Raw genomic sequence first — 27,484 nt, forward strand, 5'->3', positions numbered from 1 at the left:
TGCCTTTGTGCAACAACTGCAGAGTTGAGTAGTTGTGACAGAAACCTTATGGCTTGCAAGCCTGAAATATTTGCTATCTGGCCCTTTGCATATGATGTTTGCTGACTCTTGTACTAGATCATAAATTCCTCGTGGGTAAGAAACTGTCTTACTATCTTTTTGACCTACTTAACGCCTAACATAGTAGGTGCAACTTGAATATTTATTGAATTGAATTAAACCTAATTAAAGTGAGTAATTATATGATTTAGTGACAGTATCCATGAGGACCCATGAGGACAAGTGTGAACCATTGAGAAAAATTGACATGTGAAGAGGAGTTGCTGGATGGGACATAAGGTCCCCTTCTGCCAAAGCAGTCCACAGTGTGTTATAAAAAAAGAGTAAAGAATAATATGCAATTATAAGCCTACATATGTTAGAATATATCACTTTGAAATAAATCTTTTGATGAAACATTTTGTAGAGTAAAACTGATTTCTTCATTAGGATATTAATATTCATGCCCATACATACCAAATATTAATTTATTTACAATAAATTGTTCTCAGTCTTAGAGTTCAAAAACTATGTATTTAATAAATGCAGTCTACATTGATTAGAACAACTGTACTCTTGGCATTTGCAAGCTAATGCTAGTTGTGATAATTATTTCAATTATCTAAATTGTCACATTCAAATTATTTTGACAGTCCATGCCAAATTTTAAAAATAAATCAAGAATTTAAAACCATGGCAGTGACTTCTACTTAAGGTCAAGATGGAGTAAGAGAGACCAGATTTACCCTCCATCCTGAATCAACTAAGAAATCTGGATAAAATATATTTTAAAAATGGTTTTCAAGGCATTAGACATCAGGCAAAAAAGAACAATGATCTCTAAATGGTGTGAAACAAATGAGGTTAGTCCTGCTATTGCTCCAGCTTACTGTCTTTCGAGAGTTTCCAGGTCATGTACAGGGAGAAGGAATATAAGCAGAACTTCAAAAGAACTCCGAGAATTGAAGAGATGGATCTGAGGGTGTGGGAAGTCCACAGAAGCTAGAGTTCACAGGGCAGAGTACCAAAATGAAGAAAATTGCACAGAAAGAGTACTTCAGAGGTCTGCAGAGGGTTTCTCCGGAGCATTCAGCAAGTACTGATAAGTGCATCCATATAAGAAGAATAACTGAGGCCAGGGGAAGAACAACTAAAAAGAATTAGAGGAAACAAAACAGTGGTGAGAACAGTGCTTGTTCCCATAAGCCAGAGTAGAACACCTGATGAGGCATTAAATAGAGTACTCAAAAAGGTCTTGTCTACTTAATAAATCTTAAGAGCGAGACAACAAGAATCAAACTGTTTCCAAGTAACTTAACTGTGTCCCTGAACATCTCAATAATTTTTATAGAAATTTTTAAAAATCTAGCATCCAACAAGGTAAAAACTACAATTCCTGGAATATAATAAAAATTACCAAGCATACAAAAAAGCAATAAATTAAGACACATAATTAGGAGGAAAAAAATCAATTGAAGCTAACCCACAATTGGCACAGATGTTAGAATTAGCAGACAAGGACATTAAAAATGTAGAGAAAATGTTGAATGGATTAACAAGAGGCATGGAAGGCATAAAAAAGGGCCCAAATCAGATTTCTAGAGACAAAAATTGTAATGTCTAGATGAAAAATATACTGGACTGGAATTAACAGCAAATTAGATATTGAAGAAAAAAAGATTAATGAATTTGAAAATAAGACAGTAGAAACTAAAATGAAACAGAGTGCTATGATTTGAACGTTTTTGACTTCTCCAAAATTTATGTTGAAATTTAATCCCCAATGCGTTAATATTGGGAGATGATTGAGTCATGAGGGCTCCACCCTCATGAATGGGATTAGGTGCCTTTATAAAGAGCTTGACACAGGGAGTTTAATTCCTTTTGCCCTTCCACCTTCTGCTATGTGAGGACACAGTGTTCCTCCCCTCTAAAGGATGCACCATTCAAGGCACCATCTTAGAAGCAAAGACAGGACCCTCACCAGACAATGAGCCTGGTAACACCTTGACCTTGAACTTTTCACCCTCCAGAATTGTGGGAAATAAATTTCTGTTCTTTATTAATTACCCAGTCTATGGTATTTTGTTATAGCAGCACAAATGGACTAGAGAAGAGAAAAAAAGAACAAAAAGAGAACAGAGGCTTAGTGAGTTGTGGAACAATGTCAAGTGGTCTAATATATGTGCAATTTAAGTCTCTGAGCGGGGTGGGGGGAGGTAAACCCACAACTAATGGAAGCAGAATGCACTGTATGGGGGAGGGACACACTTGTAGCCCTGGCTTGGGCAGGGCAAACGCATTCCATGTAACCAAAATGTTTGTACCTCCATAATATCCTTAATAAACAAAAAAAAAAAAAAAACAATTTAAGTCTCTGAGGGAGAGGATACAGAATGGGGTACAGAAAAACTATTTGAAAACTAATGTATAAAATTTTTCCAAATTTGATAAAAACTATAAATTCACAAATCTAAGAAGTTTGATGAACTCCAAGCACAAGAAACACTAAGAAAACTACATTGAGGCACATCATAATCAAATGGTTCAAAACTAGATAAAAAGAAAATAGTTAAAATGACACAGTGTGTACATAGGAAGAACGGACAGCATATTTTTGTTGTTGTTGTTGTTCGCATTCAAAGTAAAAGAATTTCATTTCTTATATTTGGGTAGTCCTTGCTCATCTACCATCACCTCTTCTAAACCTTTGCAATAATTTTGTGATATTGGTAGGAAGGAATTATTAGCTTTTATTTTTATTTTTTAGATAAGAAAGTCAGATCCAAAGATATTAAAGGATTTATCAATGTCATATGGCTGTTAAAGAGCTAGGATATATATCCATGTGTTCCAGCTCCAAATCCAAGTTTTTTTCTTTCTTAAAAAATATTGTGCCACACTGTACCCTCTAATACAAAATTAATTTTAAAATAAAGAAAAAGTCATATAAGATTGCAGAAGTAATTGCGGTAGTTAAGAGGTGAGAAATTATTTGAAAGAGTTTGGGAAGGCTTCAGTGAAGAAAGAGAATTTAGCAGGACCTTGAAAGATGAGCGGGATTTATCTGGTCAGAGAAAGGGGATGGGAAATCCAACAAGAGGATGGAAGGCAGAAAAGCACAAGTTATGTTCAAAGAAAAATGATTAGATCAGTGTCCTTAGGTGATTTGAAATCTGGCTTGTTCCAATCCAATTGAATGAGGTGGCTAAACTTCCCAGGTGTGGGAATCAGTGTTTAGGGTAGAGGGACCAAAGCACTTCCTTCTTTTGCTTTATGCTCTTGCACAAAATCCATTATGCAGAATCAGAGAGACATGACTGCAGATATCTAACTGGTGGAACTTAAAGGTAGGAGTTTCTAGGCCAGGTTGTGTTTCATGGACTACCACATTTACTTTCTACAGGGATTGTATTGCTTGTTTTGGATTGTTGGGAGTAGCTTCTCTCACCGCAAGGAAATGTGGGTAGATGGTGTGCAGGAATACAGAAAAACAGTGGACTTCAGAAAGTAGTGCATATAATATACAGTGAATACAATATGCACGGCCAAAAGGCTTGGGGATTTCAGAGTCTAGAAAATAACTCATTTCACGGTCAAGAGCTTCCACCTGTAATTAGCATGGTATGGACAATGTGAGGGAACTTAAAATTCTTAGTTCTTCCTTTGAGAGGATTTCAATTGACTAGTGGTTTGAATTTCGTTTCTTCACTTGCTAGAAACATAACTGTGGGTAAATTGCTTAATCTCTTTTTTCAGTTTCCCTACCTATAAATTGGTGATGCAAAATAGTACTTACCTCATATATTTGCTATGAGATAATCTATGTAAAGAGTTTAGCACAGGGAAAGGCATGTAGAAGGAGCTCAGTAATTGTTAACTGTGAAAAGTGGTGTGGCATAGCAATTAATCACACCAACTTGGAGCCAGACTGCCTGGGTTCAAGATCTGATTCTAGTTCAAGGTCTAACTCTGTATGACTTTGAGCAAGTCACTTAACCCCTTTGTTCCTTTGTATCCTCATCTATAAACTGGGGATAATAATAGTACCTACTTTATAGCGTTGATGTAAAGTTTAAATGAATACATATCCTGGCACATGGTGAGCAAAATGAAAACACTACCCCAGACAACAACAAAATTTAGAGCCACAGTTCTCAGCCCTGGCTACACATTAGAATCACCTGGGCAGCTTTAAAAAATGCTGACATCTGGACCCTACTCCCAGATAGGTTGATTTAATTTGCCTGTGGTAGGGTCTAGGAACACTTTAAAATCTCAGCTTTGTGCAACAACGGTTGCGATCCGTGTTTTAGAGACTCTTCCTTATCAAGCCAATTAAACTCCGCTACTAATTCTTACTCTGATCATAGAGAATCAGAAACTATTGAACACTGTCCCCTTACAGTACTTCAACAATAACTACTGAGGGCCTCTTCTATGTAAATCACATGAGTCACACAGAGTAGAACAAAACATGGCTTTCTCCATAAGGAGTTTACAGTGCAATGTATTAGAGCAAGTACACATGGGTCCTGATCACTAAGCCACATGTCAGAAAGCAATGATTGAGATAAGACACAAGTGCCATTGACGCAAGGAAGAGAGAGAGGCTATTCACACTTGATGGCGATCCGTGAGGACTTCACATGCATAAGAAGTAAGTGAATCTTGAAAAATGGAAAGGGAATTAACATTCAACATTATCAGTTTTCTCATCTATAACAGCATCACTGAAGCCACATCTTCTGCTAACAATCCAAAAGTCTAAGATTTTACAAGAGCAGTTCATGTGTAATTAGGAAAAGATTTTGATATTCCAGTTTTTTTAAGGTGTTGTCACTTTTGGAAAGCAAACTGGAGTTCCCCTCCCCTTTTTTGGTGAGGGATGGAAAATGGTTTGCTTTAGGCATATCATGTAGTTTGTTTCAGATTGGAGCTCACGGTCTCTCAAGTCCTAGATGAAGTCCAAAGCAATCCTTAGGTTCAAATGCACAGATAGTCTTTAATGATACCTTAAGATCAAAGGAAAACAAAAACCCACTCCGTTTTTGCTAGGTAAAGAAAAGGGTACTATAATTTTCTGGTGTTTGGGCTCTGGTGGAAGAGTATGGGGCTGCTCTTTTGGCCCAGAGCTGCTGTAGAGAGCCCAGATGAGAAGAATTCTGGACACCTTTATCAGAATTCAGAAAATAAGCTTGCATCCAAACAAATGAGAGAAGCGAGAAGGGACCACGGACGCTTGCGTCAGCGCACTGAGAATCTTCCAAATCAGTTGTGACAGTGCTGAGGAAGCAAAGCTGAGATTAAAAATAGCCTATCTCGAGGCCCTCTTACCTAAACCACTATTTTATTTTATTATTATTTATTTGGTTACATTACTCTATACAAAATGTATATCAAAGAAAAATAAATATAACACTACTTGATACTATCAGAGAGGTGAAACTTTATAAAAATGTTACTATATTAGAATAACATACTGTACGACACAGCCAGGATTCTCTGTAGTAAAGAATAGCCAGTTAAGGAAAGATGGGCCCCTGGCCAGGTGGATTCCTTTTTATTTGTTCCATATCCTAGGGGAAAGCTGGGCAGCTAGTTTCCAATGACTAGACTCTAGAGATGTATATATTCATTCATTCAATCAATCAGCAAACATTTATTGAACATATACAATGGGCTAGATGCTATTATAGGGAGCAAGCCAGATAAGGATTCTTAGCTCCATGGAGCTTATAGTCAAGCTAAGGGAGACAGACAATATATAAATATAATCCATAATAGAGTTTGATATAAATCATAGTGTTGCTATAAGATGATTAAGTGCTGTGAGGAAACAAAAAAAAAATCGGAAAGTTGAGTTGGGTCAAGGTGTTGATGAGGGCCTGGGTAGGAGTGGTACTGGCCAGAACAGGCTTTGTTGAGAAGGTAAGATTTGAATAAAGATTTGGAGAAGGTGGAGAAGTCAGTCATGTGACTATCTGGGGGCAGGGCATTCCAGTCACAGAGAATAGCCATTGAAATGGCCCAGAGCATGTGCCTGGCATATTTGGGAAACCGCAAGGACAGTGTGCCTGGAGCAGTGATCTAGAGGGTGGGTTAGTGGGAGACGAGGTCAAAAGGAAATGGGGGATAAACTATGAATGACACTGTTCACCTTGGTGAGGACACTGGCTTTTGCCCTGAGTGGGATGGGGAGGTATGGGAAGACTTTCAACAGAGAGGGGCTAAACAGGATTTTTCTGGCTGTTGTGTTGAAAATACAACATAGGGAGCAAAATGGAATTAGGAAAGCCATCCAAAGAGTGTTGCAGTAACCAGGTATGGTAGGCAGAATTCTAAATCCCGCCCTCCCCCAAGATTTCCAGTCCCAGCTATATATAGTCCTGTTATTCCATCAAACACTAATCTAGGGACTGCTATGAAAGGATTTCACAGATATAATTAAGGTCTCATATCAGTTGGCCTTAAAATATAGAGATTATTAGGTGGGCCTGATATAATTAATGAATGCTTTAAATCTGGGTCTAGAGGAAGTCAGAGATTTGAAATATAAGAAGGAATTCATGCACTGCTGCTGACTTGAAGATGGAGGGGACCACATGGAAAGAAATGTGTATAGCCTCCAGGAACTAAGGGCAGCCCCTGGCTGACAGCCAGCACCAAGGAAATGGGGATCTCAGCTCTACTGTTGCAAGGAGTTGAATTCTGCCAACAAGATTGTTCTTGGAAGCAGATTTTTCTTCAGAACGTCCAGAAAAAAACTCAGCTAAGCTGTTACCTTGATTTAAGCCTTATAAGACCCTGAGCAGCAAACTGAGTCATACTAAGCCAGACTTCTGATCTACGGAAATATAAGCTAAAAAATGGATATTGTTTGTTATATAGCAATAGAAAATTACTACGTCAGCTGAGAGCTTACTAATATTTCCTACTACGCCATAAGATATCTATATTTTAATTCGTAAGCACAATGCCCTTTAGATAAATGAATGCATTACATTGCATATACACAAACACATAATTTCTCTGAAGAAATAAGCATATTTTGTGTAAGAATATGTACAGAAAAGGAAGCCTGCCCAATTGTTAGTGAGTGCTCAAATTGGTATGTTTATCACCAGCATCCTGCTGCTTTCTGGGCTGTGACAGATGTTTTATAAAGACAGGCAGGCACTCAACAATTGCCTAATTGGGGCTTCTTCTTATGGAAAGCTATGAGGAAACTTTTCCAAAGTATGTGAGAAAGCTACCTGGAAGAGATGGGATTTTAAGAGTGGCTTGAAAATTAGAAAGAAAGAGTATCACCAGACTAAATGTGTAGAGTATTATAGACTTGTTCCATAGAAACTGAAGTTAATATCAGTCATTTCCTTACAAACAGAGTGGTGTTGGGGAATTTGTGTCCAAAGAAAAACTTCATCTATTTTCAAGAAAATTTAGTTTCGGTGCTGCCTCCTCAGGGCCCTTTCTCCAGGAAGTCTCAGACTGGGTCAAGGATCCTTTATGCAGCCATAACCTCTGTACCCAACTCCATCACTACTTGTATCAGTTAATTTTTGCTATGTAATGAACTAGCCCAAGATTTAATGGCTTAAAATAATAGCCATGTATTTGTTCACAATTCTGTGGGTTAACAATTTGTGCTGGGCCAATTTGTGCTGGACCATCTCTGTTCCACATGGTGGTGGCCAGGTACCCTCACGTGTTTGTTGTCCATTGGCAGTTGATGGTCTCAGCTGTCTAATGGTTAGCTGGCTGTCACCGTGGTGATAAAGATAACTGGGCCATGTGTCTCTTGTCATTCAACAGGCTAGCCTGGCCTTATTCACATAGTGGTTGATCATAGGATCCCAAGAGCAACAGGAGAGAGCTAGCTCCAATATGCAAGCATTTTTCAAGTCTTTTCTTATGTGACATTTGCCATCGTCCCATTGGCCAAAGCAAGCCACATGGTTAAGTTGACAGTCAGTATAGGAGGAGGCTACTACCCAAGAGTGTAGATACAGGAAGAGGAATTATCACAGCCATTTTTATAAAAAATCTACCCCATTGTTCTTACTGCACTGAATTATAATCCATTTTATGTATATGTCAGTCTTCTTAAGGACAGAAGTTCTGTTTCTTTTTGCCTGTATTGTGAACCTGTAACACAGTGCCTGACACTGTGTTACATCCTCTACAATAGTTTATTTTTTTCTCACTGTGTGGTGTTCATAAGAAACAAAGCCATTTGGGCTGTATGACCCAGAGTTACCCATTTTAGTGAAATTGAAAAAAAAAAACAGTTCAAAATAATCCTGAACCTCAAAATGCCACCCCCAAAAGACTTCTGAGCCTCACCAGGACTTGAGCAGAAGCACAGCCTGAGTAGCTTCTCCCACTGTCAGCTTCCCTACAAGGCTGCCAACAACATTCTTAAAGTCTCAATGGTGCTCCAGCTCTGTCCCCAGAGAATTCTCACACGTCATCTCTTTGCATATTTTTATCACACACTCACTACATCAACGACTCTTCAATTTGCTGTGGCTTGGAAAATGTCAGAAGAGAATGTTTATGAAGTCTCCCACATATGCAGACATCTGGCTCAAGCAAGCAAGCCTGGAGATCAGTTTGCCAAAGCCTGGCTTTCTTACTTTTCAATCTTTTATCCAAGAACTTCATAAAATCCTGATTATGTATAAAACAAAGTTGTTCCCAACCATTTTCAGAAATACTAGTCTGACCTAGGAAAGTCATTCAAATTAGCCGGGGATGTACCTGATTCAAGGAGAATCATTTTTATTTTTTAGAGCTAAAGCAGATATCCAACAAATCCTTATTTTGAAACTCCTACAGGTATCAGTCTTACTGGTTTCATAGTTCCTCTTAATGCAATCTCTAGTTAGAAGCATTCTGGTGGGGAATAAAGCAAGACGAAATGTGGCAGGACTGTGGCCTCTTTTGTTTTAAATTCCAAGTGTGTCCTGGGTTTGGCAGCTGCTTGAAATGTTCCAGCTGGTCTTTGTTGACCAGATGGCTGAAAAGTAGGGAAATTTCCTTATATAGGAAATAGGGCATCCCAGTTAATAATGGCTAAACACAATGTCTCTGGATCCTTACTCCAAAGAGACAGTCATGGGCCTGTCAGAGTCACACCTTGTCATTCTAGCTGTCCCCTACCGGTGCTTGCTCTCACTTCTACAGTCTCTCAGCTGCAGCCACAAATGAGGATTCAAGACACTCAGGAATGGCTACAAATCATTCAGCTATAATAACAACCATGGAGTAAAGGAAAATAATTGTTTAACCCCATTTGCCATATGCAAAGCCTGCTTGATGTCTCAGCATTACATTCAGTTCATCCTGATATTTTCCTGAGGGTTGGAAGGACAATAGTACACTCAGCCTTCAGTCTGCCACTAAGGGTTTTATGCTCCAAATGGTTAAAAAAAAAAAACAAAACAAGACATTGCCAGCAGAATAGCTTCTTGGAGGCTGCAGAGGCATATATTTGAAAACTAATTTTATAGCTTCAAAGGAGAAGGTACTTATGGAACAGATATCATGCTGGTATTTGATTTTCCTGTATTTTGAGAAGGCATTGAAGTTCTGAGGAACAAAAAACAAAAAAAACAAAAAACACAAAGAGCTTTGGTTGGCAGGAAGGCAAGATATTAACTTGAAATCAATAAACACAAGTTTCTTACTTGAAATGTGTTTAAAATTTGTGAAGTATGTTGGAAACTTGCCCAGATTGTCTTCTAGAAAACCTTATTTTATAAGTGCAGCCCAAATATTATGAGTAGAAGGTCTTCATTGCCTGGAATGCCCTTTACCTCCTACTCTACCTACTTAATATGCTTCATAGACTCAGTTCAGGCTCCTTCCTTCAGGCCATTTTCCTAACTCTGCTCCTTCTCTCCCTCCTTCTCTTGCTCCCTCCCTCTCACCTGCCCCTCCTCCTTCTCCTTCATTCCTTCTTCCTCTACTTAATAGGTTAGGCATCCTCCTTGATATGGCTTTATATTCCACATTGCTTAGTAATCACCAGTCCAAATGTCTGTCGCTGGCCTACAAGATTACAAGCCTCTGAGGGTAGGGACTGTGTTATATTTATCTTTGACCCCTTGCACAATGCATGGCACAGAGAAAACTTTCAATAAGTGTTACCCGAATAAATGAATGGATGAGTGAATCATCAATTGAATTACTCTTGACTACAAGTATTTTAAACACCATTCATTCAGTGACTCTTTACTGAGCACCTACTGTAAATCAGGTGTTGTGCTAAGTGGTGGGTATGTAAATATTTACAATATCCATGAAGTCCTTCCCTCATAGGGATAACAGTCTAAAATTAAGAATGCTTATTTATAAGTGTAATAATATGGGAACAGGATCTTCTAGTTGCCTCTGAATTTCTACTTAAGTCCTACACCAAGTAGAGACTCTACACATATGCATGCAGGATGCAGGACTTTCTAGAAGAAAGTAAATGTTGTCTAAAGACCACTGCATCCAATACCCTATATTATTACAGAAAACAAAACATTTGAAAGAAATTAATTGAAGTAATAGAATTTGGGGATGTTGACAGTGCTGTGGCATCCTCTCTACTCTCCTAAAGATGAGAGAAAAGGGTTCACTCCCAACCCCCATAAGAGAAGAGACTGGCATCTCCTCCACATAACACGTATTTGCTGAGCTGCTAAAATTCCAACAAGTTGCTCCTGGATTAAAGAGTAAAATAGCTCTTAAGAGAACCCTCTTATGCATCCTCAGTACTTTGGGTTTTGTTTGAAAATATAAATGCCAATGACTGTTTCTTACCTGGATAAATTCTGAAGGCAATAGGTTAGCTGGAATACCCAAGATGGTGGGGTGAAAGCAGAACAGTTAGCAATTGGTTAAATTGTATTTCCACCATTTAGCAAGGCAATAATGCACAAGTTCTTAGTGGACCAAATAAATGGTGTGGAAGATGGTCAAATGAGAGTCATCTGGAAAACATGTTAACCAAAAAGGTTGTCTACTTGAGTAAGGGGACCCCAGGAGTAAGAAGTTGTATGGAATACACTGCTAAGAGGTGATAGCCAAGAAAAGATTTTAAGACATCAGCCAGAGAGTACATTATTCATCCAGAAATGGTATAGTATGTGGGATTCCCTGGAAACTCCAAAGAATTCAAGTTCAACTCATAAGACATCCAGCACTTAGAGGCTTGCCATTAGAGAAAGCATCAATAGTTAGATTACAACAGTGTCAGTCACATACAACTTTGATCCATCCTCCCCTTCACCCTCAGCCCTCAACAATTATAAAGTCAGCAACAGGAGTAGAGGGGGAATTAGAAACACAAGGAGGCACTGTGAAGGAACAGATAATTTGCTCCACCTCTCTGCACATCTTCAAGGCAAAAGTCAGGCCTGAGCTGGGGGCAAGGGAGGAAAGGAACTTTGAATCATGTGTGAGACTGAAGTCTTGGTTTAGACTAGATGATTTTTTAAAAGTCTTATAAAAGTATTTGTCACCAATACTTTAACTGTCTATTAAATTATAAAATAAATGTTTGTGCATTCTGGGTCTAATGGCATGGCATGTGGTGACTGAGAAACTATGGAATCCTCCTGATATGTCCTCCAGGGACAAGGAGGACAGAGCCTAGTAAGGATGTTTAATGGCAGTGATTGGAGAAAAATATAGATATTGCTTATTCAGGCCCTCTGGAGCCTAACCCATCCAATAAACTGTTTACCTATGAAAAACATACACATGTGTTTACATGCATACATATATAGCTGTCCCTCAGTATCTGAGGGGGAGTGGTTTCAGGACACTTGTCAACCAAAATCTGTGGATGCTCAAGTCCCTTATATAAAATGATGGTCACATAACCTAGGCACATCCTCCTGTATGCTTTAAGTCATATCTAGATTACTGATACTACCTAATACAGTGTAAATGCTATATAGATGGTTGTTATGCTATAGTTTTTTATTTGTATTATTTCTGTTTTATTGTTATTTTTATTGTTTTTTTTAAAATATTTTTTATTCATGGTTGGTTGAATCTGTGGATGCAGAACCTGTGGATATGGAAGGCCAATTGTATATACACATGCATTCGCTAAACTTTGGTTTATCTCTTTAACAGGACAACTATAACCAAATAATGGGCCATCAAAAGAACATGGCATATTCTATTAATAACGCCCTTTATGAGTCTTTAATATAACCTCCCATCCCATTGAGCAGTCTTTTTTACTATGTTATGGACAAGGAACACTAACAACAAAAATAACCAGAATGAGTTGAGTACCTACCACGTACAAAAACTTGGCTAAACAATTTATATGGGTAGTGCCTCATCTTATCCTCATTTAATTTTTGAAAGGGGTAGATAATAATGTTCTCATTTTAGAAATGAGGAAACAAACTTAGAGAGGCTGAATGAAATGAAAGCTCCAAGATTTAGATTCAGGCCTGCCTATATTTCAAAAAATATCTTTATTCATGTATTCTTAACTTCCCAAAGTCTGCTTGAGAACTTCTGGAAAAGGGGACATAATCCTTTAGAAAAATTCTATTCTTTTATAGTATATTTCATATTATTATAAAATTCTTCTGTATATTAAAACTGTAGTATTTTTCAGTAAGACTTTTACCCATAGATTCTGCTTCAAGTTTATTTTATCTTCTACATGGTCTCACATGGGGGAACATGGCTGTTCATTAATTTATTTATATATTCAATGAAGATTCACTGAGCATCTAGTCTAAGCCACATACTGTTCTAGATATTGTAGTTAACACAATGAACAAGATAAAATTCCTGCCTGCATGGAACATACAACCCATAAAGCATCCCATAGATCTTCCCTCACTCACTCTAGTCATCCTCAGTTCCTTCTTTTTTCTCATTGCAAATTTAAAGAACTATACATATGTTCTCTAGAACACAGTGAGATATAAACACTCATATATAAATGTATTTATAATGATCATACATATAAAAGCATAAAAGAAAACCCTAAATAACCAAGAGGTCAAATAAATGGTGACTAGTATAGCAGATAGACTATCATTAAGTCATTATGCTCAAAATAGAGTTTTCATGTCATGGGAAATGACACTTAGTCGAGAACTCTATAAAAATTTGATCTTAATTTTCTGTGTGTGCATGTGAGTTTGCACACAAATGCACATAGCAAAAAGAATGGAAGGAAATACATCAAGGTCTTAACAATAGTTCCTTACTAGATGGTTAACAATGATTTCTGTGTTTTCTATCTTTTCTATAGCAAGCATATCTTACTTTTAAAGTGCAATGTGCATGTATACTCTATACAGCGCATTCCTGTAGGCCCTGCAGCAACAGTACAATCAGCATGGTGGAGCATCTGGTCAGGGATTACAGTGTTTACAAATTGAGTATTTATATATATGCATATGTTTAAGTACGTGTATGGTCAATTCTTTATTTTCCAAGACTCACTTTTTATCCCATTTTGGTTTCTGACTATCATTCATGTGAGTCATATCTCCTCACAGTCAGTTGAGAGCCAACCATGTTTTTAGTAATAGCCTAAGAAAAGTACATGTAAGAAGATAAACCTGAAAGTGGTAAAAGGATAACCACTATGAGTTCAGAGCCAAGTATAAAATGATATTTGATTATACCCTCTTTTGGTTTATTTGGGTTCCTGATTACTTCTACATACAAATTACTGATCAGTGCCCATTTATTTAGCAATAGTTTTGACCGTTGATGCAGAATCATAACAGCTTCATAGAATAAATAACAAATTTATAAAAACTCAGGCTCCCATTTTGAAAATGTGTGACTACTCTTTTCATAGCAATGAGTGTTTGGAGGCTAAATGTCTTATATTTTGACATTATCTGCTCACAATTTGGCACCAGTACTTTAGCTGCCTATGAAATTGTAAAATGTACATTTGGGCATCCTGAGGTTTTATGGCATGGGAGGCAATGATATCAATAACGAATAACTAATGAGAAATTAGAAAATGAACCTGTTTTGGAGGGGTACAAAGTGGATTACAATTACTATTGGGTAAAATTGATCTGTGATTAAATAGCTGAAAAAAACCATTAGTATCGCTGACATCTGTATTCCAATAGAAATATGACATAGGTACATATACTATTTGTTATTCTAGAAGATAAAGTATCAGAGATAGTTCTATTCCTTCCTCTATGAACATACAAAACCTAATATTTATCTTTGGAGGCATGGAACTTAATAAATTGTATAACTATTTCCCCAGTATCCAGTCGACCTCCACTATAGCCACAGACTTCCTGGATATGCCATAGGAGATAATGTGAAACATGATCTAACATTTCTCATCATGTCAAATACAGCACAACCAAACAGAAGCTTAAGCCAGCAAAAATATAGGATTACATCTCAATTATTTTCTGGAACTAGGTTTTGGAGAGGTGGCTCAACCAGTATGAGATGGTGTACACTCGATGCTAAATTGAACTCACATTCCTGGAAAATTGAAGCCAATGGCTCCATGTACTTGGTGAAAGGAGAAAGCACACACAGGCACACTTCAGGGGTGCTGGGGTATTTCATAAGCAGGACATTTATCATTACTTGCTTAAGCAATGTTTACAAATACAGAGGGCCTGTCTTACATAAAAATAGATTACACAGCCACTTACGGGTTATTAGTTGAGGTGCTACAAAATATCTATGTGTCCTTGATATCCACCCCACACTCCTCTGTCCCCTTGTCACAGTTCTTGGAATTTTCACCATCTTAGGTGACTCCACTGTTCCTTCTCTAGATAACTGTGTTACTAGAAAATAGTAGCATATCAACCATTAAAGAAAATTAAGGCATGGCAAAGATTCATGTATCTGATTTGCTACACCCTAATGTTGTATGTTAATTTCTTACATATATTCATTGATATGGCTTTTCTGTGTAAATTTCCAGGAGCCTAATTCAAACATTTATTACTGTAAATGACTTCACTGAGCATGTGAATTGAAGTAGCCTCACTAATAAATACTTAACAATACAGCATAAATCGCATCAATCTTACTCCAATTCCTGCAAGCTTCATGGCTCATAAACAACTGAGGTCAAAAGCACTCAAGGGCTTCTTAGAATTCCTGAGCCATGGTTCTTCCTCCAGTCATTCCTCTTCTCTCTCAATCCCGATTCCCCTTTCCCCTCAATTATATTGAGGGTTCCCCGTGTCCACAGAGCCCTGGTTCTCTCAAACTCAGCCTTTTGTTCTCTTACTACACTTGCATCTACAACAGTGCCGTAGGATGGCAAACGTTTCTGTCTTCACAGAATTCTCCAGCCCACAAGGTCTTTGGTGAACCTCTCAGGTCATTTGTTGTTAAGTGAGGAAATTTCTTACCTTTGGCAGAGATGCCCTGGAACCTGAACTCTGGGTAGTCATCGTTAAGACTGTAGTGATGCCCAGTGCAACCCTGGCAGGGGCTGCATCCATGTTTATCCAAAAAGAGACCCAGGACAAAATGACTATCAGCAGGCTGGGGATGTACATCTGGATCAAATAATATCCCATTTGACGTTCCAGGTGAAACTTGACCTCGATGCAGGTAAACTTTCCTGGAAGCAGGAAATGATCATTTAAAGTCCAATTTGAATTTGTCTTTCCAATTCCAGCATCCCACTTTATTTTTTTTAAGAGTATTACAGATGGATTTGGGAGATTACACAAAATTCTCCCCCTACATAACCAATTCAACTCTTCTCCAACTCAACCAGTAATGGAAATAATTACTGTGAGATAATAGTGATAATAATAGTGTGAGAATGTGTGATCTAAAGAGTCACTGGACCAAAACCATATGGCATATTTAATTTTTTAAATCTCTGCTTGGTGCAGCTTAATTATTTTAGACAGAGCTTCAGAATTTGGAAGACTGACATAAACTGACCAGTGGAAATAAAATATTCAAATTTTGTGGGGTTATAATATGCAATATGTAGCACATAATATGTAATATATAACATTTACATATAAGATATAATACATAACATATGACATATACTACATGATAGTTGAAACCATTCCCTCCTAGGTAGTAAAGTTTACATAAAACCCAAAAGTATTTCAATAAATGTGTATCTATCTTTGTGTTATTAATGGAAGGAGAAAAATATACATTTCTACAAGCCATGTGTATAATCCAGTTATTGTAAAAATTTCCTAGCTTTCTGGGTAATTGCTTGAGGACATTTACAATATTTCTAGAGACTATTTACAGTGTTTCTTTGCCTCTAAAAAAAGAGTACATATAAAGCTATTAACATTTTTAACATATTATTAAGAGATAGATATTCCTGCCTCTTCCCACCTTTTTCTTCTTTAATCGGCTTGGAGTTAGAACTCCAGAAGGTAATTTCACTTAGTCCATACAAATTACAAGAGATGGGGTGGATTTGTTCTCGGTTAGAAACAACACCTTGGAATCAGGTTTTAGTTACTTCACAGGAAGTCACTGTTGACTGCTAGAACAAGTGTTCATGAATCATTTTCCCCAGCAAGGGACCTGGACTAACCATCATGTCTTGATTGTCTCTCCATGATCGGCTTGCATGGTATCAAAGACCAGGATGTTCATAGGTAAAGCTATCAACTTTACTGGGGAGGCATAATCTTCCAGGCAACAACAGATGCCCACTTGTTGCTACCACTTCAAATTCTCCTCCCTGACCCCACCCCATGTGTCTGTCAGCACTACTGATAACACATGACTTTAGAGCCAGCTGAATTCCTGCCAGCTGATTGTCATCCAAACTGCTATTGCTGTCTGGGACCGAAGAGCATAACAGCTCTATTTCCGGGTTTACAAAGCCCTATGTTGTTATCCCTCTCTTCTACTAAGGCAGAGAACACAAGCTGACTTGAGGATCCAATGTCAAGAGTGGATGCTAGGAAGGGGCCAGAATTCATATGTTTTCTGCACCACTAATGAGGTGTCCTACACCTTTCCTCAGACTCATTTGACAACAGATGGCCAGCAAGAGAATGGTAAAAGATTCCCAATCCTCTCTCCTTCTCTCTACGTTCTGGAGAAATTATCTGTTATGCTCGCCGACCTATTCCAGAGGGTACAGGAATCTTATCTGTTGAGGGGGTTGTGAGGCAAACTGAGTCCATGCCATTTAGCTCTGTTTGCTTGGTAAATATGCAACAATTAAGGTGATAGGATGTATACCCTTAGCTGCAAATGGTGCTCACTTGGGTTTAGCATCTGAAAGAAATCTTACCAGTGTTGTAATGCTTTGTACAGTAGCCAAGTTCCTTCTCTTCTTTCAAAATAAACTGAGGCAGGGTCAATCCTTCAGCAACTTGCACCGGGCCATCACTTAACCACTCAAATATCAGGTCATTCATCGTGTACCCAACTGGAGTAAAGAAATCATAGTGAAAAACTAAGTATGTCTTTTCCAGAAAGCTTGAAAGTCTAGCCATGTAAAGAAATAAACAAGGAAACCGTCTAAAGCAGACACATGCTCAATCAATTCAAGAGTATTCTAAATAAAAGAGCTGCAATCATCATGACAGCTACATGTCATTGGAGCCAAAGAAATTGAAGACAGCAAGCTACTTCTGGATAGGGGTGTGTGTGTGTGTGTGCATGTGTGTATGTGTAATGAGGAAATGGAATCTATAAAGTCTATTTTTTTCTGCCTCTTTATTCACTAACTCTTTCTGAAGAACAAACAAGTAAACAAACATAAAAATCTTTTGAAGATTGTCTTTACTTGCAAGAGCTGTATCTTTGGCAATCCAATAAAACAATCCAATTCCCAGTGCCAGTCTTAATACTTCAAATGAAAGCCATTCTTTTCTTTAATGATAATGAATTCATCATGGGCCTGCCTAAAATATTTCAATTGCAGACTTGGCCCTTCTCCCTCCTATGGTCTATTAGCTTTACTCTCAGAAGGCTTATGTTAAAGTCCTTCTACTTTAGCAAGTGGGGAAGGCTATAGGCAGGTAACTTAAGAGGAAATTGTGGAATATGCAAATTAAGAATATTCATTTGTGCTAGTGTCTTGCTAAATGGGCCCACTCATCACAATTATTAATATGAAGTAAAACAGATTCCCTATTATGGAAGATCATATGGCTATATGACTTGAACTGTCCAAAGTAAGGCTGTTATAAGTTTAGTAAACTAAAATTAACTCTTAGTCTCCAAGCTCCTGCTAACTAGGTCACTATCTGTCAATAGCTTCTGCATCTTTCTCTACCCCAGAAATGAAGGCTACTCTTCTTCCACACATCATTTCTCTACCCTCCCCCTTTATTTGTGATATTTGAACTTTTAAAATGAGAGTGATAAGGACAAAGGATATTATGTGAGGTCTTGGCTGGCCAATAACCTCAGCATGTTTATTAAGTTTATAGATTCTTATTCTTATTTACTGCAAGATAGTGACTCACCAAAGCTACCCAGAAATCAATGGCAAATTTAATTAGAATCTAATTTCCTCTTTTTATGGAACATGTTTTTAATTCACAACCAAAACATAAAAACATGGAAAACAAGGAGTTACAAACAAGGTCCTGTAACAAGCATTGATGGTCCAGAAAGAAAATGGCAAACCCTATTTCTTCCATTGTAACTGCGTATGAGTACATCCTGGGTACCTCCAGCAAATTTCTCAAAGTTTCACCAAATACCCTATGTCCTTGTCTGGTGAGCTTCTCGATGGCCACCACAAGAACAGTCCTTGTCAACCACCCTGAAGCCCCAGCATGGGGCAGACAGTAGAGGGAAGCAGGTGGAAAAGAAGAAGGTAATATTGGGGTAGAAAAGTAAAAAGTAATTCCCACCCTTCACATCCAAAGTTAGTGGTAAGCACTAACTTCTTTGATTTCATTATTTGTAGGTCTTGCAAGGACTAAGCATATTTGCTAATTCAAGTTTTTAAGCCTTGGATGAGCCTCAGTTGACAGCTCTGGCTGATGTTTTACAGAGAAAATAAAAGTGTTGGGTTGCAGATGAGAGTTTGGAGCAGTAGAGAAGACACAAAGAAGGAATCATTTTGTAAGAAAATGTTTTCTTCAACTTTCTTCTCAAGAGAAGGGGTGATAGGGGAAAAATGAATACATAAAGCCTATTGTAAATCAGAAATTCTCATTTTATCTCTGACAACTTCTTAAAACAAAGATGTTTCATTATTTTGTTTATTTCCATAGGAAGTTTCAAGAAAAATCTGCAGTGGTTTTAAATGATCAGAAGGAAACCTTGTCATTGCCTGTTTTTAAATAACAGTTGATGTGCCTTTTTACACATATTATTTTTCTAAACCAAGAAGTTAAAAGTATTTCTTGCCCCTACCTCATTAAATCTCCCAACGTTCCTGTAGGTCAGTAGCACTTATTATTCTCTGCATTTTACAAACAGAGAAACTGACAGAGCAAGCCAGAAAAAATTTCATGTCTCTTAACTGAAAATCCCATTACCTTGGAGGCATCAGCAACTTATGGCACATGTCAAAGATTTCAGTGGTATAAGGGCTAGGACATAAAGGGGACAAAGTAGATGGCATTTTTCTACTTGCTTCACCATGCCTTTGTGTATCCACTGTTTATTTAAGAGAGATGCCTCTTATTCTATCTCATTCCATCTCAATCTCCTGCCCCTTGTTCTTGCATCCTCCTATGGTTAAGGGCCCTGTGTCTTGCTCTCAAAGCAATTATCCCTCCTTGCCAGAATTCCTTTGAGGTTATGGTCTATATGGGCATAAGATGGAAAGAAATACAATTTTCTGATTAGAGAGTGATTCATTATAAAGGTTTAATGACTAATAATCTTAGTTTTCCCAGGAAAGATTTTCATTTCAAAGAAAAGCTTACTAAATTGGGCTTGGTTTTATTGAAGAAGAGCAAGTTATCTGGCACTTTATTTTGAAAGATTGTCTATGCTATACTGATAATGAGCTTTTTATATGGTATGTGCACCCGCGTGCGCGCGCACACACACACACACACACACACACACTTTTGTTTGTCCTTACATTCAGACATTGAGGGTTAGTAAGTAGTTACAGAATAAGTCTTAAGGATCTTTTCTCCTTAATGAAATACTAAAAGAATCAGGTCACTGGTTAAAACAAGCAGGCAGTCATTTCAACCCTGGTGACTTACAACTCTCCAGCTGCATTGTACAGGTCTGGACATCCATTGGAAAGTTCTTCAAGTCCATGGGGCAGGATAAAGTCAAGGTGAGCCTTAGCAAAGAAATAAAAATTTAAAAACCAGTTTTAAATCTGGGAGGTCTAATTCTTGAGACACAAAACTGCATTTGGCATTAAGCAAGGTGACATTTGGTACAAATAATGAAATCTAAGCTCAGGGCAGTGCTTTTTGTTTTTCAAATGAAGAGTAATCCTTGGTAAATTTGAAAAATATTATAGTATTTCACCACAACCCCTTACTCTCTATTTCCCATCCTCCAGCTTCTGACTCCCCACCTCCGCCCCCACCAACGGTGCTGGTCTCAAGTTCATGCTAGATTTAATAAGACCACTGAGAAATGGTGTAACAAGAACAATAGGCTCTTACCACATTGATGTCCAAAAGATATAGGGTTTATACTGTTTTAGAATTATACTTTGGATAAATGAACTTTGCTTCAAGGACAATAAATGATGTGCTAAGCTTTAATTGGTTGTGCCAAGCATTGGTTCTCCTTCCATCAAATGGGCAATGCTTAACTCCACAGTGTTTTCATTTACTAATATACGTGGATGGGTTAACAATATATTGTAGCATTCATTCTAGAATTTTGACAATTCTGGACCCAGTAGTTCTTGAGCTAGAAAATCCCATTTAAGGGTGGTGGTTTGTACATAGTCTTCATCACTTTATACCCAGTAAGGGTTACTCTGCTCTGCTTTCCTCTTTGCTTAACTTTTCTGAGCTCCAACCAGCTCTGATGGAGCCTTATATCAGGATATTCTTTGAGCCACCATCTGATTTTCACCATTTCCTTTTTTAGTCCTTAAGGGAACAGTGCATACCTCTTGCTCTTCAGTTTTTCTATACCTCCAAGATTCAAGGAAGAAAATTAGGATTGGGAATCATCAAATGTACGTTTCCTTCCCAGCATTGCCTCAAACTATGTCTTTGCCCTCAACAAGACCTTAAACTTGCTAAACATTTGTTTCCCCATCAATCAAATGAGGTAGAATAAATGAATCTTATTGCCATATGACCCTAATACTACAGTCTCTGTTATTCTAAAGTTCACTGCTCCAAATTCTACTCATTGTATCTCAAACATCTTTTATGTCCAAAGACCCCCTCTTAATTCTTACTCTGTAACCTAAACCCTACCCTGTTGTCATGCTCATTTTCAGTCTGCCCTCCTGTCTCCCTTCTCTTTCCTTTCTCTGCTTCATTTTACATTTTATTCAAGTAAAAGCAAAACAAAAAAAATTGTGGCATACTTATTGTAAAGAAAGGAAAGGTTTAGGGTTTGAAGAGAGATTAGACAAAGAATCCATGCTGACAATCGTCAAAATTATTAAAATACGACGATGACTGGGAAAAGCCAGATACAAAACAGTTCAGTGTAAAGCATGTTTTCATTCTTGGAAATAAATGTACCATTATATTAAGAGTAGATATTAAATATTTCTGGTTAGTGGGATGGTTCATATTTTATTTTTATTCTTTTGTTTGTTCTGCATTATCTTTGTTGACAAGGATAGATTATTCAAAAATGTCTATAAAGACTATTCATATCAGCATTCCCAACTTCGTGTAATTAAATGTGCCTTTCTTCAAACAGTAGCCAAAAGGTAAAATTACAAAATTCTATTTTATTCAGTAATTTTTTTGCTATTATTACAATATTATTATTGTTAAAATTTTGCCGTAAACATACAGTATTTCACCTTCATTGCTAAATAAATTAGCTAGCTTCTGTGGGCTGTTCTGAACACCCAAACACTATCTTTCTAAGGGGAAAAAATGGCTTTGAATTCTAAACAACTGACTTAAAAATAACATTTTAGATAGGAAAAATAATTTTTGTCAATTGTGGAGTTCATTTTTAGATATAGCTATAAATATAAAGATATTTAGTTATTTTTTCCCAGAATGAAGACTTTATATTTTTTAAACACAATTTTATTGAGATTAATGCCATGAACTCTTTATGGACAGAATAAAAGAACCAAAATGAAAATCTAGTAAAAAAAAATCTGGGACTTTAAAAAGGGTGAAAAAAATCCAGCCAGATCCTCGAACTTAAAATTGTTATCACCACAATGACCAGCTATTTATTTTTTTCTATTTTTTAAAGAGGAAATAGTTTCATCATACAAAAGTATGTTCCTCCATAGCCTGGCTATTGTGAATAGTGCTGCGAAAAGATATAAAGCCTTAATTAGACAGGAGGAATAAGTTTTTCTTTCTTTCAGATATGTCACACAGCATGGCAAATATAGTAAATAATAATGTATTAGATATTTCAAAATTGCTGAGAGAGTAAAATTCAAATGTTCTTACCACAAAAAATGATAACATTTGAGGTGATGGATATGTTAATTTTCTTGATTTAATTATTCCACATTGTATTCATAAAGCATAGCTTTGCTTTGTACCCCATAAACATATACAACTACAATTTATCAATTTATAGTTCCAAAAATAAAAATTGAAAAATATGTTCATTACACAAAAATAATCAGAGTGCATGTGGATAATTTAAGTGAATTAAAACCAGAAAATCTGGAAATTTCATTATGATTTTGAAAAGTTTACTTTTTAGAAATTAGAAAATAATTACAGTGGAAATGAATACAGATTAGAAGAACAAGGAAACAACCCAATTTTAATATTTGTAATCATAGGCTTGCCGAATTTGATTCTTTTGCAAAGTAAACTTTTCACATTTATTCAGGGAGCAGAAGCCTCACACACACTTATTCCTGCCTTTGTGGCAGATCTAATAATCTAAAGGGGACTCAGCATTTTGGGAGTCAAAACTATTAACAGCGCAAAAGACCCCACTGAGTGAAATTCCCAAAAAGCGGGACCACGAATCTTGTCACAGCTGAGAAATCAGTGGGTATTTTCTTTCTTCCTTATTTATTTTTCTAATTTCCTTTCTAGATAGGTTTTGTATTGGAAGCCAATGGGTGCCAATAATAAGGAGGGGAGGTAACAGCTTTACAGTTTGTTAAATCATGTCTTCAGCTGAGAAAATGGGAAGTGCTTATAAAGATCTAATCAATCCCTACATGAGCATCAGAGCCCATAATTTATGGTATCTAGTTTACTATGCATCAGAAAGTCTAAAATCTAGATTTTTCCCTTTACTTATTTTTTCTTTTTTATTTTTTTTCATTGAAGTATACATTAAATCCAGTAAAAATACACAAATTTTAAGTTATAGTGTAAAGATTTTTTTACATCTATATTCACCCATTTAACATGTTTTCAGATTCAGAAAATTCGAGTCACCCCAGAACATTCCTTTGTTCTCTCTTCCCAGTCAAAACCCCCTCAAAGCAACTGCCACCCTGTTTGTTTTTATTTTTATTTTTTTTTAATTTTTTTTATTTCAGCTTATTATAGGGGTACAAAAGTTCAGGTTATATATATTGCCCATGTCCCGCCCATCCCCCCGAGTCAGAACTTCAAGCGTGTCCATTCCCCAGACAGTGCGCATTGCACTCATCCACCCTGTTTGTTTTTTAAAAAGACTATTTTGTGATTTTCAAAATGTGAGTTTGGGAGGAAAAATGAACTTGATATTATTTTGTACAGAATTGCAGAAATTGTACCAAATAAGGTTGATACGTACAATATACTAAAATGTGAACAAATTTTTAAATCTCTTTTGCTCTGGCTCTCTGCCCATTTTTGGTGGGTCTCAAAGAATTATTTTAATTGAAAAGCCAGTATTATTCCAAAGTTGTCTGGAAATTCAGGCTTCTCACTGGCAGACACTGCCTATAGCATGTCAGATATCCTCTTCCCCACGGTCTGAAATATTAAGGTCATTGCACCTGAAGGCAGTGAGCTGAGGCCACCCCTCTTCCTTTTGATTTTTGTTAAAGAACTCATTTCCTGAAGCTTATCGCCCATTCCCCCACTGTGCATTCAGGGCACCCCTGCTCCTGTTTGCACAAGGGAAGGAATAAAGTTCTCTTACAGAGGCCCTGCTTCTTTACTGAGAATAAGAAGGCTGAGCAAGCATTCCAATTTTAAAGGCAAAGAATAAAACAAGCCACAGAAAGTCAGTCTCCCAAAATCTCACCTTTCCTGCCCTTTCGTTTTTACTACTCTCCTATTTAGTTCACCAGCTCTTCGATTTATACCTCACTTAAAGTTTAAATGGCTGACAGATACAGATATTGTAAGCTGTTTCAGTTACCTTTACAGTTTTTTAATCAAATATTATAATCTGTATATTTTTTATTTGCTTATTATCTTTCTCCCCTACCGCAATGCAAGATCCACAAAGGCTGAGCTTCTCTCTCTTTTACCATCTAAAACCGTGCCTGGTACAGCGTAGGTATTTAATAAATATTTGTTGCCCAAATGAATGAATAGGCATTCTAGAACTCTGTGGGAGAATTTCAGGCTTTTATTTTGTGAGGATGCTAAAGGACAAAGGATTTTGAAGGGAGGAAGCCGGTAATCAGAACCCACATAAAGTTGCCAAATTGCAAGACTGTCAAAGGCAGATAGGAAAGCTTGCCTGGCCCCCTCTGAAAATTGTTAACAGATTCTCAATAGAAAAAAGAAGAATCAAGCTGAAGGAAAGCCAGGAAGCTTGGTGTCTACCCATTCTTTTTTTTTTTTTTTTTTTTGAGACAGAGTGTCGCTTTGTTGCCCAGGCTAGAGTGAGTGCCGTGGTGTCAGCCTAGCTCACAGCAACCTCAAACTCCTGGGCTCAAGCAATCCTACTGCCTCAGCCTCCCGAGTAGCTGGGACTACAGGCATGCGCCACCATGCCCGGCTAATTTTTTCTATATATATTTTAGTTGGCCAGATAATTTCTTTCTATTTTTTAGTGGAGACGGGGTCTCGCTCTTGCTCAGGCTGGTCTCGAACTCCTGATCTCAAACGATCCGCCCGCCTCGGCCTCCCAGAGTGCTAGGATTACAGGTGTGAGCCACCTCACCCGGCCTTGGTCTACCCATTCTTAAACCTTGGTCAGGTAGCTGGGTCTATGGCCAGGATTATTCTCACATTGCTAGAAGAATGTAAATTAGTAATTTAACATCATAACGTTACAGCAGACAGAAGCCTCCTTGACTCATAAAGCAATTATTGGCTCATAACGAACTCAGTATTAGAATTGGGAGTCCATTCCCAGTGAGATTCTTGAGGGAGGAATACCATTTGAAGAGAAAATGAATTTTCAGGTAGAAATACAAATTTTAATAAGTGATCTGCTTTGCCTAAAGGAAAGATTGCCAACGTGCTATTTTAGGAGAGTTAATTCTAACAGCTACAACAGTTTGTCTTATTCAGAGAGGCAGGACAAGAGGGTGTTTCTGTGTTTTTCAGGAGAAGCAAGAGAGTCTTGGGGATATTGCTGTTTTTCCTCTGTTGGGCACCACATTTAGAACACTCTATACACAGCACGCTACAAGCACTCAGTGGCACATCGATATGTTAGAGGGATAGAACCTATGGTGCTCCTTTAGTTTTAAAATACACAGAAAGGAAAACTAAAACTTAAAGTGATGATGGTAGTATTAATAGTTAGAACTCTCTGAATACCTGCTGTGTTTTTAGCACTCTCATTATTTTACAATCATGGAGTATCATCACACAAGGCACACAGTGTTAACTCCATTTTTGAGGTAAGCAAATTGAAGTGCAGAGAGGTAAAGCTATGTTCCCAAAGTCACAAAACCAGTAAGTGACCAAAGTTAGATTTGAACTCAACTTTAACTGATATTATATTCCATTTATTTCCCACTCTACCACATTTCCTCCTTAAGAAAAGAATCTGTTACCAATTTATCATCCTCTTTTGTCTATGAAGCCAGCAGAGTTGGTCATAGACACCTTAGTTGCCTTGTACGTGCTCAGAGATACCCCTTTTATGTTTCTTCAGGCATCCAGAATTCTCATAGCTTGTTCTTTTACAAACTTCTCCAGCCTCCCCTGGCAGCCTGGGGACCTGGGTGGTAGACCCATCTTACTCCTAAAGAGCTGTTTGATCTTGACTAAATCTCTGGGCCTCCTTGTCCCCAACCCCAGCACCTCCATCCTGGTCAACATCTCTGTGATTATAAACTGTAAGTGAAGGTGACCAGCTTGAAGGATTTCCTCTTACAGGTAAATTTACCCTCTTGAATATGATGAAAACTTTCAGTGCAAGTAATAACGCTTCTTAAACACCGAACTTCCTGGCAATCGGGGCAGATAGGTGGGATTTATTGCCCCAACAGGGCTTTATCATCCAACATCTTAGAACACAATCCACTCTTTCCCTGGGAACAAAAGGAAGACCTTACTGTACAATGCAGATCTGTTGAATCTTTCCTCCCAGTTGTAACTTTAAATTTCTTAACCATGTGACATTCTAGTGTCAGGAAGATTTGACAGGATGCATCAAGTATCTACCAAGAGTGTCATCTTAACCCAGCTAGACCTTAAGTGAAATTAGCCTGGGGACAAGTTAGAAGTCAAGTTAAAAGTGCATCATTAATACAACCCACACATGCAGAGAGGGAGGGAAGACTTAGGGAATCACTGGATTAAAAAATACTGCTAGGCTGCTTCTCTGATCAAAACATCCTTTAGCATGGTGGATTTCAATCTCTGGTGGGAATAAGTGTCAACTGAGGGGCTTAGTAGGAATGCAGATGCTCAGGCCCCCTAGATAAGCAGCCCAGGTGACACTGATACTGGTGCCCTGGAGCACACTTAAGAAGTACTACTTCAACATGTCCCAAAGGATGACTTTAATTCCTGACAATGTGATAGACTAAAAAGAGAAGGTTTTGAAAGGGAAATAGAAAAGAGGAGTGGGAAAGGGATCTGCAACTTTTCAGTAGCAGTAGCACTCTCTTTTGGAAATGTTACTTTCTACTTGACACCAGGATAGGACAATTAGCCCCAAGTAGGCTGCTAAATGATTGGACTGGTGGTAATGAGACAAGGGGGGTGGTTAATCATAGGCCTCAGTCACAGTGGAGAGAGGCACACTGATAAAGTCAGGGCAGTGAAGCCGAAAGTAGTCCACTGGCAACCAAGAATATGGCAGGTGTGGCTAGAAGACTGGGAAAGCTGCTAAGAGAGGTGTTAGGACAGTTTTTAGGTGAGGTAGAGAAAACACCAAGACCAGCGTGCCTATTAACATACCCCAATCTGCAAAGGTTAAAAGTAGGGAGTGGAACTCTACTGAGGATGGTGGCAATTTATCAGGTTACTGTCTCTGATCT

At 37.7% G+C, this 27,484-nt stretch overlaps 1 protein-coding gene across 2 annotated transcripts in view; it reads right to left on the reverse strand.

Moving 5' to 3' along the window:
* The window catches only part of GLRA2 (glycine receptor alpha 2), a 177,339-nt gene that overhangs the window by 91,292 nt on the left and 58,563 nt on the right, over positions 1-27,484 (reverse strand). For both annotated transcript variants that reach the window (XM_045537961.1, XM_045537962.1), the window contains 3 exons: positions 20,211-20,293; positions 17,318-17,455; positions 15,435-15,649 (listed from right to left, as the gene is read on the reverse strand). In XM_045537961.1, the coding sequence (XP_045393917.1) occupies positions 15,435-15,649; positions 17,318-17,455; positions 20,211-20,293 (436 nt within the window). The remainder of the gene's footprint in view (positions 1-15,434; positions 15,650-17,317; positions 17,456-20,210; positions 20,294-27,484) is intronic.

Source organism: Lemur catta, chromosome X (assembly GCF_020740605.2).
Source record: "Lemur catta isolate mLemCat1 chromosome X, mLemCat1.pri, whole genome shotgun sequence".
Classification (NCBI taxonomy): domain Eukaryota; kingdom Metazoa; phylum Chordata; class Mammalia; order Primates; family Lemuridae; genus Lemur; species Lemur catta.